General features: G+C 35.0%; 1 protein-coding gene across 1 annotated transcript in view; it reads left to right on the top strand.

Moving 5' to 3' along the window:
• Window positions 1-1134: 1134 nt before the first annotated feature.
• Window positions 1135-20298, top strand: part of LOC148939097 (DNA helicase MCM9-like) — a 50968-nt gene continuing 31804 nt past the window's right edge. Inside the window, exons 1-3 of the mRNA XM_089107308.1 lie at window positions 1135-1239; window positions 10531-10706; window positions 12417-12656. Coding sequence (XP_088963434.1) covers window positions 1135-1239; window positions 10531-10706; window positions 12417-12656 — 521 coding nt within the window. The remainder of the gene's footprint in view (window positions 1240-10530; window positions 10707-12416; window positions 12657-20298) is intronic.

Here is a 20298-nt window from a genome sequence, read left to right as displayed (position 1 = left end):
TACCTAAAATAATTATGTCATCGAAAATACCCCACCGACCAACTGAGCGCCAGCTTTTCAACTCTACAAACATCAAAACTCAACTTATATGTAAATCAAAACCCATCAGCCCTAACGAATAATCGCAGATCATTTCTGGTCGTCGTTTTCGGTGCGAACAAAAAGCTCTTCCTACTTCTTCGTGCATTTATGGATCAGTGTGTTTGCGTCTATCAATGAGAAATGGTTACTAAGTGCATTATTCCTAATAGCGGGTTTCCACTTGTTTCCGATTGTTTCGCGTCTGACTTGTCTACCTGTGAAAAGATCTGATGCCGCCTATGTTTCTACGTTCTCTGGAGCACTCGCACCCCGGTCGGGGTTTTTATAATGGGTGAGATAGGTAATAATAATCCTGGATAATTATATAAACTGTGGTTAAAATCTTGTATTAAAAGGACACGACTCTCATTTTGTTTGTAAAATTTTAATGGAAAACTTCTTTATAAACATGTTTAGTTTCTTAGTTACTTGCAATTTATGGTTCTACAAAGCTTAAAATTCAGAATAACTGATACAATTTTCAATGGTTGAGTAAAAATATTTCAACGCAGCCATTGAACCATTGCAACACGTAAACTTGCAGCAAAAAAAGAGAGAATTTGACGGATCACGCAAAAACGGCCGTTTTCGCTTGAAACCACATCAGTGGGAACCCAGGGTATTACCTCGAAGTACAAAGCTTCACCGAAGTCTGATTGAACTGGCTGACTGACATTGCGTTAACTAGTTGTTGAGTTTGAAAGAAAGTCTTTAAAACAAATGGAAATGGCTCGATTTTTCTTGTTTTGAGCATTGGTGTCTGATTTGTAAGTGTCGATTCCTGGATATCATGAAAAGCCAAGAATAGGGATATGTTTTTGATTAGGTTGTTCCATACTTTACTATTTTTCAGGTTTTGGAGGGAGTTGTATATCCAAGAAATCAGTACAAGTGCCTTAGTAATCATCAGACTTTCTAATTGAAATTGTTCTGATGAACAATTCTCAGTGAATAGCTCTTTTTTCATCGAGTCCAAAGTTGCAACAGAAGGTTCCGAGTTGCTTTTGCCCTTTTTCCTTACATATTGTCCCGCCGTCAAAACTGTTGTATACTATGGCTAGCAAAGCAACAATAAAATGGTTTTATGCATACTGCATAAAACCATGGAGTCTGGACGGTCCTCTGAATGATAGTAGCTGGTATCGTATTAAATCAGGAGTTAAGAAGGGTTAAGTTCTATCCCCATTTATCTTGATCATTTTAACGGGTTTCGTCCTAAAGAGCACAGCAAAGGTAACGGGAGAACACGGAATCAAATCGGAAATAAAGCTACAAAAAAAAAACAGAGATAGTAACTTGAAAAGAAAAAAGCAAAGGTATTCAACCGACAAGGCATATCGAGAAGTAATAATTGAGAGAGCAAAACAAAACAGCAAGATGTGTTATCACAATGATGAAGATTATAGACATGCGAAAATTGAGACAGTCAAACAAAAGATCAAGGAGCGTTATCACAATGATGAAGATTTCAGACTTGCAAAAGTTGAGGCAGCCAAACAAAACATCAAGGAGCGTTATCACAATGATAAACTTTATAGAGAAGCAACAATTGAGCAGGTTAGACAAAAGATCAAGGAGCATTATCACAACGATGAAGATTCTGAAATGTCTTTTGAAAAGTATTTCTTGGTGTTGAGGTAACCAAAAAGCTGTAAAGTATAGTTGTGGATGAAAAAGATAAGTACTTCAAGTTGGAGAATGGGTTTAGGAGGGACATTAAGAAAGTAACTTGCTCTGAAATGGTCTTTGAAAAGTATTTCTTGGTGTTGAGGTATCCAAAAAGTTGTAAAGTATAGAAAATAGCCTCCCAACTTTCCCAATTTGGTGTAGCCTAATATTACTCCTCAACATAGCCTGAAAGGTTTAAGTGAATTTCCTTAGCTATTCATGAGATAATGAAAGTATTTCTTTTTGACCAGCAGGATACATGTAGTGTCTTTTTATGCAATTCAATATACAAATATATATATATATATATATATATATATATATATATATATATATATATATATATATATATATATATATATATATATATATATATATATATATATATATATATATATATATATATATATATATATATATATATATATATATATATATATATATATATATATATATATATATATATCTAAATTTTCGAAGTTTACTAAGAATTTTGCTTATAAAAGGCTTTAATCGGACTCGGCCTCATCTGAATTTAAAGTATCCACTAGTGTCGAGTTCTGACTGAAGGGATCTACTTGTTTCCATTTCTTGATAGCCCGAGTCAAACCGCTGGGGATCACCCATTCATGTACTCCACTTGACGACCTGAGTACAAGTTGTGTCATTTTCATCAGATACGAGACACTCGAGACATTTAACTTATTCAGGTTTTTAGTTTTGATAACAGATAAAATCAAGAACTGTCTCTGTGCTCCAACAATTGAATGGGGCAAGCTGCAGAGAGTCAGAAAGAACTTGGGCAAGTATGGAAAAACTTCGTTTCCAACAGCGTCTTTAAAGGGACAAAGCTAACTAACAAACGTAACAGCTATTATGAGAGTCAGGGAAAAATGTCTGAAAACAAATTAAGCAGGCATGCCAGTCCTGATTTTAAGTAGTTTGCCTTTCAAAGCAAGTGTCAAGAAGAAGCCTAGAGAAAAGTAGAGATTTTTAGGCGCTAGGGTTGATGCGAAATCGAAAAATGAGAGCAATAGTAGCCATAATATCTAACATAATCGAAATCACATTTTGTAATGAATGGACCCTAATTTTTTACTGAATTCATGGAAAATAACAAATGTTTTGTTTCCTACAAATCATGACTTTTTACTAGATTCTGGGAAATTTACTAGATCCTTTAAATTTACTAGATTTTTTTTATTTTACTAGATCTAGTAAAATCCTACATATGATGGCAACCCTGCTTCTAAATGTTCAGAATCCCTGTACGTTTTAAGGTTCGACCTTGTAACTCAGCCTCTTTAACTCTTTAGAAAACGTAGTTTTTTTCAAATAATTTCTGCACGTTTTTGTACAGTTTATTACTTATTATTGCTTGACTAACTGTTAGCTGATCGTGTCAGGAGTTAAAGTTGGGGGGCTGCCGCCCCCAAACCCCCCGCTCTTGAACATTCTTATGTTAAGGCTTTTAATTCCTGAATACTCAAATCACGTCGTACAGGGTGCCTCCTAATCCCTGTACGTTTTAAGGTTCGAACTTGTGACTCAGCCTCTTTAACAGCCCCCCAACTGTGCCTCCTAATCCCTGTACGTTTTAAGGGTCGACCTTGTAACTCAGCCTCTTTAACTATTTAGAAAACGTAATTTTTTTAAAATAATTTAAAAAAGAAACTGAGTTTCTTTTCAAAGTATATAAAAAAGTTGCTCTGATGGTGAATCGAACCCGAGTTTTCCGTTTGAAAGTCTGAAGTCTCAGGCGCTGGACTATACAAACACAATAGTAATTGTTGTTTAGCAAAAAGAAGGTATTTTCGACGCAAGCAAATTCCCAAAAATCTTGATATGTGGTTTTTGGAAAACAGGGAAGGAGTGATCAGATTGAGCTGAAATTTCGACGATAAGCTCCCAGGCCCCAGGAAAGCTTATCCTCTAAATTTCAGCCCGATCAGACAACTTTAAAGGGGGGTTGGGGAGGGAAAAATTAACATGGGCTAATATAGGAAAACGAGGTTTTTCGTAAATGTAAATTCGGGGGATAATTTTTTCGGTCTGAAAATATCAAAAGGCCCTAACAGGTCGAATTCTGCTTCGAATGAGTCCTCATTCAACCGGATCCGTTGCCAACTGTGGCCTGTAGGCGTGGCTAACAAAAAAAAAAGAAATGATGATGAATTTTAAGTGGCTATATTTGGTTTTTTGAAAACAGGGAAGGAGTGATCGGATTGAGCTGAAATTTCGAGGATAAGCTCCCGGGCCCTAGGAAAGCTTAACCTCTAAATTTCAGCCCAATCGGACAACGTTAAAGGGGGCTGTGGTGGGAGGGTCCAAACTTCCGGCCCAGTTTACCCCATGAAGATAAAGTCGGAGGAGGATGAAATTTTGCAAGTTTCTTAGTTTGAGCTTGGGCTACAAAATGCGATTACCGCCGTCTCTCTGCGACCTCTAGGACCTGAAATCGCTTAACATTGTGGTGGGTCGCCTCTTTATATAGGCACAAGTGTGCCTCCTTGATCTATTGGTATCAAAATTCCGTTTTTTAGAGTTTCGGTTACTATTGAACCGGGTCGCTCCTTACTTACAGTTCGTTACCACGATCTGTTTGAAAATTGGGCATGTACGTATTTGATGCTTTGACAAAAATGGCCTAAAATTATAACATACGGAAATTGTATTTTCCCTACCTAGCTAGCAGAACTTTTGAAGCTTATTCATAGTTATGATCCAACAGTTGGAGCAAATTGACTTGGCAGTCACTTAACTATCGTCCTGGTCACAGGCAGGTCAATAATACTGCCTAAGTAAAGAGCTTTATGAACACAATATATTATTTATTGATTATTTTTTTTTTGGGGGGGGGGGGGTAGGTCAGGGCACTGCGTATCGAAGGAAGTAACGTATAAAATTTGAAAAGGGCTAATTCGATTGGAAATTGAAACGGTTAGTGCCATATTTAATTGTCGAAAGTGATTGGAGGGCAACTAACCCCCCTCCCACGCCCACCATTTTCCCAAACCCATTCGATCAAAATTTTTAGATAGCCGTTTTGTTCAACGTTATTGAAAGGTCCGGAAATTATGTATTTGAAGTTGACAACTCCCCACAGCCCTAAGGACGAGGGTCATAAGTTGTGCCTTTGGGCCACATAATATATATATATATATATATATATATATATATATATATATATATATATATATATATATATATATATATATATATATATATAATAATATATATATATATATATATATATATATATATATATATATATATATATATATATATATATATATATATATATATATATATATATATATATATAGAAAGGGTGATGGTAAAAACTCTGAAATGGGCTCATTGGATTGGAAATCAGACGTTCTAGTGCCCTTTTTAAGATTCAGAGTGATCGGAGGGTCGATACCCCCCCCCCCCCCTCCACACGTCGTATTTTCCCGAAATGAATCTAATATAAATTTTGAGACGGGCCATTTGTTGTCGTAGAAACTTTGAAAAGAGCTGATTCTATTAGAAATTGAAAGGGCTTGTGCTCTGTTTCATAGTCGAAAGTTATTGGAGGGCAGCTATACCCCCTCCCACACCTACCATTTCCTTTAACATATCCAATCAAAATTTCGAGATAGCCATTTTGTTCAACTTAGCTGAAAGGTCCGGAAATTGTGGCTTTAGGGATGACAACCCCCCTACAGCCCTAAGGGCAAGGGTTGTAAGTTATGCCCTGGCGGCATATAAGGTAAATTTAGAAAGGATGCTCGTATAAACTTCGGAGGGGGTATTTGGATTGGTAATCTGAATTTTTAGTCCCCTTTTTAATATTAATAACTCTCGGAGGGTGGTTACCCCCCCCCCCCACAAACCTAATATTTTTCCAAAATGCATTTGATAAGAAATTTTGAGATAACCATTTTTTGTCTTAGAAACTTCGAAAAGAGCTCATTCGATTGGAAATTGAAAGGACTAGTTCCCTTTTTCATAGTCGAAAGTGATTGGAGGGCAACTAACCCCTCTCCCACGCCCTCCATTTCCCCAAACCCATCCAATCAAATTTTTAGATATCCCTTTTGAACGTAATTGAATGGTCTGGAAATTATTTGAGGATAACAACCTCCCCAGATCTCTCAGGGCAAGGGTTGTAAGTTATGCCCTGGGTGCATATATGTAGGTATATGTAGAAAGGGTGATCGTATAAACCTCAGAGGGGGCTCATTGGATTTGTAATCAGAAGTTATAGTGCCTTTTTTTAAGATTCTAAGTGATCAGAGGTTGGTAACCCCCCCCCCCCATACACACCTCATATTTTCCCGAAATGCATCTGATAGAAATTTTGAGTTGGCTATTTGTTGTCGAAAAAACATCGAAAAGAGCTCATTCGATTGGAAATTGAAAGAGGCAGTGCCCGTTTTAATTGTCGAAAGTGATTGGAGGGCAACTAACCCCGCTCCCACGCCTACTATTTCCTCAAACACATCCAATAAAAATCTTGAGATAGCCATTTTGTTCAAAGTAATTGAAAGGTCCGGAAATTATGTCTTTGAGGATGGCAACCCCCATAGCCCACAGGGCAAGAGTTATGAGTTATGTCCTGGGGGTATGTAAGGTATATATATAGAAAGGGTGATCGTATAAACTTCGGAGGGGGCTTATTGGATTCGTAATCAGAAGTTCTTTTTCCCTATTTAACACTCAGAGTGAAAGGGGTGGAGACCTGGTATTAGTATGGGGGTTGGAGACCTCCCCCCAAGGTGCTTTTGCTGGTAATTTTACAACGACTTACATTTATTGATGACAACTTTGCATGGATTTGGACTTTTCTATTTGGTTGATGGTTTGGGTAGGCCTATACTGTTTGGTCCTAGGTAGTTGGATGGATGTGTAAGGTGAGAGCCTCGTTCAAGTGCACATTTGTCTCAATTGCTGGAATTAGGACGACAGTTTTTTTTTTTTTATTTGTTTGATATGTAATTATTTTTTTTTTTTTGCCAAGTAATTACCTCTTAAACATAATAGAAAAGGTGATCGTATAAACTTCAGAGGAAGCTCGTTGGATTGGTAATCAGAAGTTCTAGTGCCCTTTTTAAGATTCAGAGTGATTGGAGGGTGGATAATCGCCCCCAGAGGATTCTATCAGTCTATCAGATATATTCTATCAGAATGTATCTGATAGAAATTTTGAGATTGCCATTTGTTGTCATAGATACTTCGAAAAGGCTCATTCGATTGAAAATTGCAACGGCTAGTGCCCATTCTATTAGTTAAAAGTGATTGGAGGGCAACAAATCCCCCTTCCCCCACGCCCATCAATTCCCAAAACACATCTAATTGAAATTTTGAGATAGTCATTTTGTTCAGCATAGTAGAACGGTCCAGCAACTATGTCTTTAGAGATATTAGGCATCTCCACCCCCCACGATTATGCAATTGGCCCATTATGCTTTAAAACTTAATATTGCTTCAAAAAGGCATTGGGTTAAATGGTTGCCAATAAGACACCTCAGCAATGTATCGAGAACGGCTGATGGTATTAAGATGAAACTTTTAGGGATGCTACTATTACTAATTCTGTTCTAACAATTTAAATAAATAAAAAGAGTGTAAGTGTATCGAGTAGAGTAGAGTAGAATATTTTTATTTATAGCACGTACATAAATAAATGTCACAAAACACCACACATGCCTGGTGGCATACTTTAGCGTTGAAAATACTGCCAAAAAAAATACACCATATTCTATCTAAACTTTATGACCACGAAAAACAAAATCCCAAGGAGCAAAATGATTAGAATTTTATGGGAGATTTTTTCACCAATCTTGGAAAATTTCACTTATTAGTGAACTCTCGAACTGAGGCTGGACTTGAGTTCCAGATTTTTAGGCCAATGTGACGGATGCTGAATCCCGCTCTCGATGTTGGGCGAATTTTGCACGAAATTCTGAACGATGCGTAGTAGGATAATTATGAAATTGAGAATTAGTTGAGAAAATGCCGGAGAAATTTACAGGTAAATTACTATATTGATAATCATGACAAATACTAGAGATAGAAATTAAATGAAGTTGGTCCAAAGAGAAAATTCCTGAAGTCCCATATAGGTGTCTAACTGAAGTTCTGCAATCAACATTAAAAAGAATCCTCATTGCTTTATTCTGAAGTATTTGGAGAGATTTGAAAACAGACGGAAAGGTAGAGCATATATGGAATCTTTTGGGAATGATATTAAGTTTTATTTTTCAGGTCAACTTCAGAAGCTATAAAATTAAATTAAAAAATAATGTATTTGTCAGGATTAAAAATTGTTGAAAAAGTTTCACCAACTCACAAATAGTAACCCATACTATGGATTCTTATAGAAGATTTTTTTCCATGAAAAAGACTATTTCAACAAAAAACGAACAGAAATTAATTTAAAAAACTTTTCCACAAGTCAAGCTTTTCAAAGAAAAGTAAAGGGCTCAATTACCCGACAAAGATAAATAAACAAAGTAAAATAATATTATAATCTTAAAAATAAAAAAAATATCCTTGAAAAAAGCTTATAAGCTTTGAAGTTTTTATAGCGATTTGTTTCGATTAATTTAAAAAACTTTTTCCACAAGACAAGTTTTTCAAAGAAAGAGCTCCATTTAGCCAAGAATGAGAAAAAATTAAGTCAAATAATTTTCCAAGCGTAAAACTACCAAAAATCACTGTCAATAAATGAAGCTATCTGTCACAGATAAATTAAGATAAGGTATACAGAATTATGGAAAACAGGCCGCGCAGAACACATTATATTAAATACCTAACCTACTCTCTAACCACCTCTATACATTAAATATTTAGCTAAAATATAACTACATCGTGATTTTTCTCATTCAAAATAAGCAAATCATAACCAATTGCGAAAGGAAAACCTGTCTTTGTCAGATCTTAGAGAGCGAAATTCTCAAATGTTTTCCGTATAATCAACAAGATCCAAACCCGAATAAGATTCTTGAAAAATGACTCTGATGCCGAGAGAACAGTTTTCTAAAGTCAAGGGACATTCAGTCCAACTCTGTTGGAAATGATAAATTCCCCCAAACAAAATCTAATGGTAGTGTCAGATTTTATCCCTCTCTAGGGACCCAAGATCTTGAAATTTAAGTCCTCTACTTGGGATCTTGGGAAAAGTATATCTTTATACTTTACCTTCAAACAGTATGTTTATATGTGTTATTAAGGTTTAATATCTTATGATTTTTATTTAAACCTTAAGAAGTTTTTTTCCAAGTGGATCCTGATATATTGTTAAATTCTTAGTGTCAGCCGTGATCCGCACTTGAAAGTAAAAAAAAAGGAATTTATTCCAGAATAAAATATTACTCCAAAATCAAAGGACATTACATCTAATAACCACAACCCTACTCTCGACGTCATTAAATTTGACAAAGAAGATATCCAGTACGAATGAGTGATGGAAGGCTGCCTCACGACATATGGATTCGGACACCCTCGGGTCCTTGCAAGTCAATTTGACCTAAAGTAAGTCTCAGCAGGTCGCTGGAGAAAGAGATGTAGCTAGTCAGGACTTCGATGGGGGAATTTTGTTCGGAAACTCAGAATGGGTTAATAGGGTGACTACTGTGGCTGCCCTGTGCTCCTCCAGACATCTTGTGACTGGACCTAATGTATTTTGATTTTAGTATTTGACTTTATGCTTAACACTAAATGTCACAAACACGTAATAATTCATTGGCTGTTTCATGAGCAAGCCAAGATGGATCAAATGATATTCATCCTAAAACGACCTTCTTTGGAATGATTTCTTGTGGTCTAAGACTGCGATTGAGGGGAAAAACTTGCGTCTTTATGTTTCCAACTATTGCTTTATTTTTTTATTTTTATCCATTTTAGAGACCAAAGGTCTTAAGTTTTGTATTTTTGCTCCTGCAAAATTCAAGATTTTGTATTAATGTCCATTGACTGTAGGCAGTTGTTTTTATTTTTATTCTTAATGTGTTTTGTATAGTTTAGTTTATTAATAAAAAATATAACTGGACAAAATGCATACATATATGTAAATATATAACACATGAAAAAGAACATGTCATTCAACTAAATCTTCTAGCCTGCCCATGGACTTGCTAAGGCAAGTTTTCCTAGGGGAGTGCCAGGAATAGAAAAAAAAGAGAAAATTTTAGTACTAATTTATAGCACAAATTAAATGTACCAGAAATACTTATAATATAAAAAAATAAATATATATGTATATGTGTATAAATAAAATACATAATTCCTTGCTGAGTTACTACTGGAGTCACCGTAACGACAAAAAAAAAGGAAAAACTATCCAAAAAAACCAATTTACTCCTACAAAACCCACAAAAAAAAAGAAAAAAAAGCGAATAATAGCTTTGGCATAATTACAATAAAAAATTTTTTAATTACATTAAAATTAAAATTTTACCAAACAATTTTATAACAATAATAATAATATTATTACTAATCCATAAATTTATAAATCAAGTACAAATAAAAATGACAAATAATAATTTAAAACTCATAACTAGAATACATTTTTTCCTTAACATTATTTCTAAATTCTTCAAAACTTGTTGTGTCATTAATTGTCTTATCATTAAAGAGTGTGTTGAAGGACATTAAATAGAATCGAACTTTATTTTGACGAGCTTCCCATAGTTTAAAACTTAAAAAAAAGTTTTCATGAATAAAACTTTGATGTTACTGAAGATGACCCAAGTAAACAAATAAACATTCTTTTTTACTCTGTTTTATTTTAAGGCTGGATTGGTGTGCAAGTTGGACACTCGGTGCTCAGTTTTGGCAGCAACAAACCCACGGGGATGTTTCGATCCTTCACAGTCGTTATCAATTAATGTAGCAATGGCAACGCCGCTTCTCTCACGTTTTGATCTGGTCTTGGTTCTACTTGACAGGAAAGACAATGAATGGGATAGGTAAGGCTGCTAAGAATTGCTTAGGTTACCAAGTAAAAAAAAAAAAAAAAAAAAAAAAAAAAAAAAAAAAAAAAAAATCAGAGGCTTCGTCACGCTACTTCTCCCAAATTTTGATCTGATTGTGGTTCTTCATTATCGGAAAGATGGTAAATTGAATTGATAATTTTGGTTTTAAAAATTCGAAAGAGACTCAAAACAATTTAAAAGCCAAAAAATCGATACCTTAGGTGAGATTAGTTATCTTTTTTACTGTATGGGTTGTTGCACTTATTTCATTCAATATAAAAAAAAAAATAGAAGTTATTGGGTAAATTGCGTAGAACACGTACGACAGTGAACTAAGCGAAAATGAAAAGTCGGTTTAGACGTACTGACGGTTTGAAGAAGGCATAAAAACCACTTTTTTTATATTTCAAATAACCTCTTATTTTTACTTATTTTTACTTGCATAACAACCTCTCTTTTATAAGAGCAGCTACTAATACTTGATTTACTCATAATAATAATAAAAAAAAAATAATGTATTTTTAAATTCAACAACCTAAAACGGCTCGTAATTCCCTGGCACCGGTAATATTGTTAGGCTGTAACGAATGCAGCTAGAATTTCAATCATCACTGTTTTCAATAAATTTTAAACACAACAAAATAAGTACCTGCTGTCAGGAACGTTCAGCCACTTCTCAGAATCTCAGGTTTTTTTACAATTTCTTCTATTTTTTTTAATTTTCCTCTAATTTTTAGATTTTCTGGTATTTGCCTGTTTTTAATGTTTTTTTTTCAAATTTGACCCTTTACTCTACGGCGCCCTCTGTAAAAATTCCTGTGTACGTTTCTTTAGAACTAATTTTGGACCCTCATGAACACAATAATGTGTATATGCGTTTCAAGTTTTTTTTTTTTTTTTTTTTTTTTTTTTTTTTTTTTTTGTATCGTCATTGCTGAATCTCAACCTACGTTGAGCTGACCAGACCTGCAGTAAATAAATAAATTCAATATTTTTTATATATTTTAGATGACAGTCTAACCGGAACACTGATGTGGTGATTGAGTTTTTGGAGGTTTTGAAGGTTTAGCCGCAGATACCATTTTTTTTTTTTTTTTTTTTTTTTTTTTTCTTTTTTTTTTTGTAAGATAGTATCCTAGCCAGAACATTGGTGGGGTTGAGCTGAATACCCTTCTTGTTTCTAGCCTATAAAATCATGTTGCTAGTTCTATCATTTTATTAAGCTGGAATTGGAAATATACATCAATTTATAGTATCTTAGACAAAATGATAGAGGATATATATCTAGGCTTTGTGAATTGTAGCTATTTATGAGCTGCTACATAGGGTTCTGCTACTAAATTCAAGTCAGTGCTTCTGAGGGGTTATGCTGTTTTTTTTGTTTTTTTTTCTTCGTTTGAGAAAATGTCTATGATTAGTAATTTCGCAGTCTGAGGGTTCTTTTCTCTTTCTGGGGCGGGAGGTTATGTGAAAAAAGTGCGGGGTAGATGTCTATTTTCCACTTTTACGGGGTGTAAAAAAAAGGGGGGGTTCAATACGTGACAGTCATTTACTCCTTCACTTCTCGTCTTTAGTGTCTCTGATTTTTTGTTAAGACTTAAACAGTATTTATGGACTTTAAAACTTCCGAAGGTGCTATTATTTTCAGTATTAATTTTTTAGTTCTGTTTTTGTTTCAGCTAATTTACTTCAATATATTTTCAGGCTAATATCAAGCTGTATCTTAGAAGGAAAAGATCCAACAAAATTTATAGAAAAACCTGACAACTCACCACTATGGTCTATGGAAAAGCTGCAAGCCTATATATGCTACGTTCGGCAGCTAAAACCAGAAATGTCAGAAGCTGCAAATGAAATTCTGGTCAAGTACTATCAGTTTCAGAGAAAAGCTGAGTTAAGAAGCACTGGTAGAACTACTGTAAGAATTCTTGAGAGCCTTGTAAGGTATGTAACGCTAATCCTAAAGCATGGGAAGTATCGGATGATTTGCCCCCAACCACGCATTGCACTCCCGGCCAAATGGATTTAAAAACGATATGCGTACCTGGGAAATTAAGAAATTTGGTAATACGGAGATTTTTTTTTTTTTTTTTTTTTTTTTTTTCATCGATTATTCCTTTTTACCCGGAAGCGTAAAGTCCAAAAAATACTTATTTTTGAGCTGTATGTGGTAAATAATGAGGGTGATCTATCATAATAACATATATGGTATAGCATTATTAATGTTACCATTATTGACGTCACAATGATGCCAGTGGTCAAATATGGTTCTGAAGCATGAACGCTCCGAAAAGTGGATGAAGCTTTGCTAGATGTTTTCCAAAAAATTGACTACGGATTGTTCTGGGTACCCGACTGACTGGCCGTATTTCAGACAGTAGGCTATACGAAAAGTGTGGTTCAACTCCGCTTTCTAAAGCTATAGTGAGAGAAAGGTTGAGATAGCTAGGGCATGTTCTGTGGATGAAGGATGACAGACTGCCGAAGATTCTTCTTTTCAGTCATCCGTCTAGGGCTAAACGGAAAGCAGGTCGTCCGCGGCTGGGTTGTCATAAAGAAAGATTTAAGGAACTTCCTGAGAGGGTGTAAAAAGGGAGGCTTCGGATAGATTGGGATGGAGAAGGAGTGTGCGTAGCTGTGTTGGTCTCAGGTGACTTGATGCTCTGGTGAGGTGTTAGCAGTATTAGTAGTAGTATTACTGACGTTAATTGTCATCATGTAATAGCATCTATGGTTAGTTTAAAGCGGAGATTTAGGAAAAGAGAAAAGCAGTTAAGACTATTTCTGGAAACGCTTCAATTTTGGTAGAAGAGAGAATGATTTTGTTTAAGATGTTTCCCAGTGAGTAAGGAGCAATAAACCTTCACTGTGTTATTTATTCGTTTATTAAGTATCATAAACAGCGCAATAGCGCCGCCTAAGTAAAGCACAATGTGGGCACAATGTATTATTTATTTTTGGTTCTTGGTCTTAGACCAGGGCACTTCGTATCGAAGGAGTTGTCGTAGAAACTTCGAAAAGGGCTCATTCGATTGGAAATTGGAGTGGCTTGTGCACTTTTTAATAGTCGAAAGTGATTGGAAGGCAACTAACACCCCTTCCCTGCCCACTATTTCCCCAGACACACCCAATCAGAATATTGAGATAGCTATTTTGTTCAGCGTAGTTGATTTCCAGATAGAAATTGTGTTTTTGAGGAGGACACTCCCCCACTGAAAAAAAAACTAAAAAAGACTGAAAAAAACACAAATGAATCTGCATTGTCAGTTTAATATACATTTACAGATATTTATTAATAAAAATGTTAATATTATTTGATTTATTAAAGTTATAAAAGTAAAAGTATTTACATTTTTTTCAGTAAATTGAAAATTATATTCTGGCCTTGGAAGACATAGGGGTTTTGAGCCCTACTCATGTTAATTTCTGCTCGTTTTGAGTTTGACTCGGTTATTTATTGTAATATCTGTCCGTTTGGGGTTTCATTTATTTATCGATGCTGATTTGTGGTAGTTTCACGCTTGGTAGATTACTTGATTTTATTTTTGCTCATTATTGGTTAAATGGAGTTCTTTACTTTTCTTTGAAAAACTTATTTTGGGTAAAAAGTTATTTTTAATTAATTATCTTCAAGAGCCACTTCGTATAGAAGGAGTGATCCTAGAACCTTTTGAGGGGGCTCAGTCAATTGGAAATTGAAAGTACTAAGTGCTCTTTTAAAAAGTCAAAAGTGATCAGGGGCAACCAGAACCCTCCCTTGCCCTTCTTTTTGAACCAGTCCCTATACTCTCCAAAGACATCCGATCAAATTTTGGGGTGGCCATTATGTTCAAAATAGCCAAAGTTCCAGTATATTGAACTAAATATTAGTAAATAATAATTCTAAACATTGAACTATATACTATAGCTATTTTGAACTAAATCAAAAGATAGTATGTGCATCCAGGTTGTTAAAAGGACTTATCTGTAAAATCTTAAGAATGACTAAGTGAATCAAATTGAAACTATCAAGGAATGTAGAGGGGGATATTGAACTAAATAAAAAGATATTATATGCATTTAGGTTGTCAAAAAGGTGTATCTGCAGTATATCAGGAACAGGTAAGGGTAATAAGTTGAAGCTGTCGAGGTATGTTGATTGGGATGTTGAACTAAATTAAAAGACACTATAAGAATCCAGGTTGTCAAAAGGGTTTATCTGCAGTATCTCAGGGACGGCTATAGGTATCAAGTTGAAACTTTCAGCGAATTTTAAGGAGGATGTTGAACTATATGTAAGGTACTAGACTCATCCTGGTTGTCAGAAGTGTATTTTTCAATATCTCAGGGACAGCTTATGGTATTAAGTTAAAACTTTCAGATGATATTAAGGTCGTCAGATGATATTAAGGTCCAGGTCGTCAAAATGAAGTGTCTGCAATCTTTTAGGGACGGCTAAGGGTATTGACGTGAAAGTTCTCAGGAACGGCTGAGGGTATTAAGTTGAAACTTACCGTAAATGTTGAGGGGAATGTTGAACTTAATCTAAAGGTGATATCTACATCCATCTATATTGCAATACAATGGTGTATCTGCAGTATCTCAGGAACGGTAAGGGTATTAAGTTAAAATTTTCAAGGAATCTTCTGGGGGATATTGAACTAAACCAAAGGACACCATGTGCATCAAGGTCGTCAAAAAGGCTAATGTGAAATATCTCAAGCATAGCTAAAGGTATTAAGTTTAAACTTTCAAGGAATGTTGAGGGGGGGGGGTATTAAACAAACAAAACCGACCTTGTAAACAAAGTCACAAATAAAAGAGCAGAGTCAGAAATAAATATAGCTGTCTGATGCCACTGGTATATATTTAATTTGTTAGTTCAGTTTTATTCATACATAATCTTTTGAATATTTTCTCAGGAGAATTCTTTGAACATATTGTCTAGAAATAAATATTATCTATATTATATATAAATATATATTATCTAGAGAAATATATTCTCTAGAAATTGTTGTTGAATGAAAAGATTTGTTCAAGAGACAGTTCACCGTCCAAATTTTTATTTCAAGTTGAACGGAATTTATGCAATAAGTATGTTGAATATAATCAAAGCCAATAGCCAGGTCACCTTATACTACTCAAGAATTCAAACTGGAATCTGATATTTTAATTTTAAGCAGATAACTAGAGAAACAAGAAAACTTAATATTAACCAATAATAAAACTTTGGCAATAAAAAATAACAGAACTTACCTATAAACTTACCAATAACAAATAACAGAACTACCTAGGTAGTATTATTAGGAAAGTCGGTGGGTGCAGCCAGTGCAGGAAGACAGAAAAAAAACTATGGGTGAACATGGTATCAAGTGTAATTCTCCTAGAGTTACCAAGGTAACTCTAAGGTATATATTTAAGCAGTCATAACTACTAGAGTTATCAAGGTAAAACTCTCATAGACTTAGATTACGCCATGATCTGATTGTCCTAACTAAAATTTTAATGTCCTGATTAAAAATGAAGTGAATTTCATAAGTTTCAAGAGTTGAACGTGCAAGAAAAGGTTTAAAATTAATATTAAGGGAGAAAATAGATCAATTGAATAGCGTCACTTAAATGGGTAACATTATTAGCAAATTTGGGATAAAGATATGAAAATTAGAATAGCAAAAGTGTAGCGTGTTTTTCTGCAGGTGAAAAAAGTTTGGAAGAAAAGTAGTCTTCCTAGCGCATAAATTTGGCTCTGAAATGTGAGCGCCTCGAAACTACTACTACTACTAACAACTTACCACAGCACCAAGCCACCTGAGGCTAAACACAGCTAGGCACGCTCTTCCTCCATCCCAATCTATTCAAAGCCTCTCTCTTTATACCCTCCCAAGAATTTCCCATTTCTATTAAATCTTTCTTTATGACATCCTCCTACCCCAACGACCTGCTTTCCGTTTAGCTCTAGACGGTTGGCCGAAAAGGACAATCTTCGGCAATCTGTCATCCTTCATCCGCAGAACGTGCCCTAGCCATATCAACCTTTCTCTTATTATAGCCCTAGAAAGTGGGATTGAACCACACTTTTCGGACAGCCTACTGTTTGAAATATGGTCAGGAAGCCGGGTACCCAGGACAATCCGTTTGCAACTTCTCCTGAAAACATCTAGCTAATCTTCATCCGCCTTTCGGAGCACGTCGAAAAGTTGAGCAGTATATGCTTGATATTGAAATAAATCTAGTAGAGGACAAAGGAGGAGTAATATGTTGCGCTTCACCTAAGTTGCTTGTAGTGAGTGTATGTCTTTATGGCAGGAGAAGGCTAAGATGTATGTAGATGGAGAGGTTTTCCGGGGGATGGCGGTGACTGAGCTTAGAGATTTGAGTTATTTGGATTATGTGCGCTTTAGCACACAATGTTATCAAATTTCACCATGGTGGACTCGATTCCAGTTACGAGTAGAAAACGGTATCAAAGTTTTGATCACCAAGAATAGGGTGGGGTAGTTTGTTAATGGGAGGAGAGAGTGGGGAAGCGGAAGCTCTGGAATTCGTTTTTCGTTTTTAATATTTTAATTCCTCTACCCTGTGAGGGATTGTATATTACTAGGATGATTGATGCTTTTTAATGCATTATACCTTTTTTTTACACTCCGCTGCTCCAACGCTCAATCAAGATTTCTCCTTAGTCTTCACCTGTTCACATAAGTTAGGTATGGTTACGAGCTTGGTATGTACCAATATTATATTTGAGATGTCATATAGTACATCGATACAGCACTGGGTAGTTGAAATTCTGTTAGTTAGAAAAACGCTTGCACACATGGTATTTTGGTTCAGTATTTTTTGAAAACTGACACTGTTGTGCTTTTTAGATAGTTCTGATGTCACTATGTATCTCTTCAGTTGCATTATTTTGAAAAAAAAGGTAATCATGTTGCTGATAGTACCCCGTATAATCTGATTTAACAATCTGATTGATATTGTTGTGAAATGTAGAGGATATTTTGATGAAATACTTTTTTTTTAAACTTAACAGTAATTCGTTTCTTGACGATAATCTTCGTATGGGCTAAGTAAAATTACAGATGTATTCCCGGACGAGCACAGATGAAGATAGGTAAAATAATCATGTTTCTGTCTTACTTTATTTTCAATTTTTTAAAAAGATAATTAGCTTTTAGTTATTAAATTATATTATATTTATTAAACCAAAAAGTTTCAAGCATTGCCGCTAAGTTACGAAGTGTAGTAATCGGTGATTCATAGTTGCGTCATCTCAATTTATTATAGAAGAAAGAAAAAAATAGAATTGACAATTTCAACATTTTTGACAATATTGATGCTTGTACACAGCTAAGCTGGCAGGGTTGATAAAATAGAGCATTGTAGCAGTGAAACTTTAAAAGAGAAAAATAACTTAGCTTAACATGCAGCAGCTTATTTGAAGTGGTCATAGCACCTCTTGTCTGTGGGTTATTGCCATCTATTCTTTAAGCCTGCATTATGATTAGATGGCAGCATGATATTTAGGAGTACCAGGAACCCTAGGCATGTTTCCACTATTTCAATTGTCACTAAGATGTTTTACTTGCTTGCAAAAATATAAATACTAATTAACCAATAAGCATTGCCAAAAGTTTTGGAAACATATTCGAAAAATGGGAAAAATTCGAAAAATGGGACCTTCAAATGTAAACGAAAGAATAAAACACAATTTAAAACGTCGAAAAAGTGATAAAATTTAATGCAAAACCAAGAAAGTGTGAATTTTGTTTCTTAATAATGAATTTTTCGAGTTTTATCATTATTCTTGAAATATTGGAATTTTGTGCTCATAAGCAATCGTCAATTTCCAGCAAGGTATCGGTTTGTTTAAAAAGGTCATTAACGGTTGTTTAGTAATAATAAAAGCTCGGAGGAACATCAGGGTTAGTAAAATATTTAGTAGGAATTTTTTGTAAACGTCGGCAACGCCTCTTATTTACTAGACTCATAATGTTGGTGAAATTATGATAAAAAGGCCAAACAATTAAACAAAATTTGTGGACAGCAGATATAGTAGAAATGATAATTGAAAATGTCGTTTATAGAAGAAATGGATGAAAGTAGGCTAAAAGGGTCTAGTTTTTCTCTGTTGTTCTTATGGCAAATTGACAAATTAAACACAAATATACGCCAGATATAATTTTTTCATTATAATTTTTATTTATATAATTTGTATAAAATAATTTGTTTACTATAATTTATAATATATTTAAAATCAATTTGTTTTTTCAAATTTTTTTATAATTTGATAAATTAAACAATACTTAAACAATTTGGACTTTGCTAGCGCTGATTACAGCTGCTTCGCGGCACTCTAGTTTTTAGCTTGTTCGTGTGGAGATTTCGACGGATTTTCGTTGTGATGGTGCATTTTTTCAAAGAATTGGCCTACCTAGCTTTTGTAACTGTAATCATAATGACTTTTATCAAAAAGACTTTCTAGGAAGACTTAATTCACTTCATCTGACTACATCGCTATCTACATGTGTCAGTCTGTTCAATAAATTGGCCTACCTAGCTTTGTAAGTGTAATCATAATGACCTTTACCTATCAAAGAGTCTGTTTAAGAAGGCCCATCTAGCCTCGTAACTGATATGATAATGACTTTTTTCTATTAAAGTGACTTTCTAAGAAGATTTAATTCAATTCAACTGACTACAATGCCATCTACGTTTGTCAGTCTATTCAAAGAATTGGCCTAGATTTGTGAGTGTAATCATAATGACCTTTACCTAGCAAAAAGACTGTTTACGACTTTCATCTATTAAAAAACTTTTTAAGAAGATTTAATTCACTTCAACTGACTACAGTGCCATCTACATTTGTCAGTCTGTTCAAAGGATTGGCCTACCTAGCTTTGCTACTTACTTTGATGAGTTTCCTGCGTGATAGTGCAAAGAATTTAACAATTAGTCCTCCTAGATCCATTTCGTGCACTTGTCATGACGATTCGGTATGAAAAAGCCACCTTATACGAAGCCAATTCATCCACTTCAGTAGCAGCGCCATCTAACTTCCATCTGTGGTTGTTCGGACTTTTTTGAAAGTCAACAGAGGACTCTGTGTGTATGGTACGCAAGACTAAACGTAGATGGCGAGGAAAGAGAGGCGGACGACTATGCCAGCGAAATAGTATCCCCGTTTTCGTGTCCGAAAGGAAATCAAGACCCCCTGAGAAGTGCAAGACAAAAGTCAATAACTTTGATCCATTGTGGACCTCCTTACGAAATCCCACCCGTACTGCTACCCTGGTATTTTTACCCAGTATTACCAACTGACATGAACTTCTCTTGAACCTCTCAGTTTCTCCGCAAAGACCAAGCTACCAAACTTCTTACTGTGTAATGCTCGGTCATTAAACAATAAGATGGATGAACTGGAGGTCCTTATTCAACAGAATTGCTGCCCTATCGCAGAAATAACCGAGTGTTGGGACATTACAGACGTAAACTGGGTTTATCAAAGGTTACACGAGCTTTTTTAACAATAGACGAGGCCGGGGCTTGGAGCGCCGTGGCGAAGGTGTTGGACTATACATGCGGCAGGATTTATCCTGAAAATTACTAA

The sequence above is a fragment of the Artemia sp. Qi Xiang Cuo genome, unplaced genomic scaffold, assembly GCF_049724085.1.
Source record: "Artemia sp. Qi Xiang Cuo unplaced genomic scaffold, ASM4972408v1 HiC_scaffold_22, whole genome shotgun sequence".
NCBI lineage: Eukaryota > Metazoa > Arthropoda > Branchiopoda > Anostraca > Artemiidae > Artemia > Artemia sp. Qi Xiang Cuo.
Note: the sequence above shows the minus strand (reverse complement) of the source record. Positions and strands in the feature narration are given on the sequence as shown.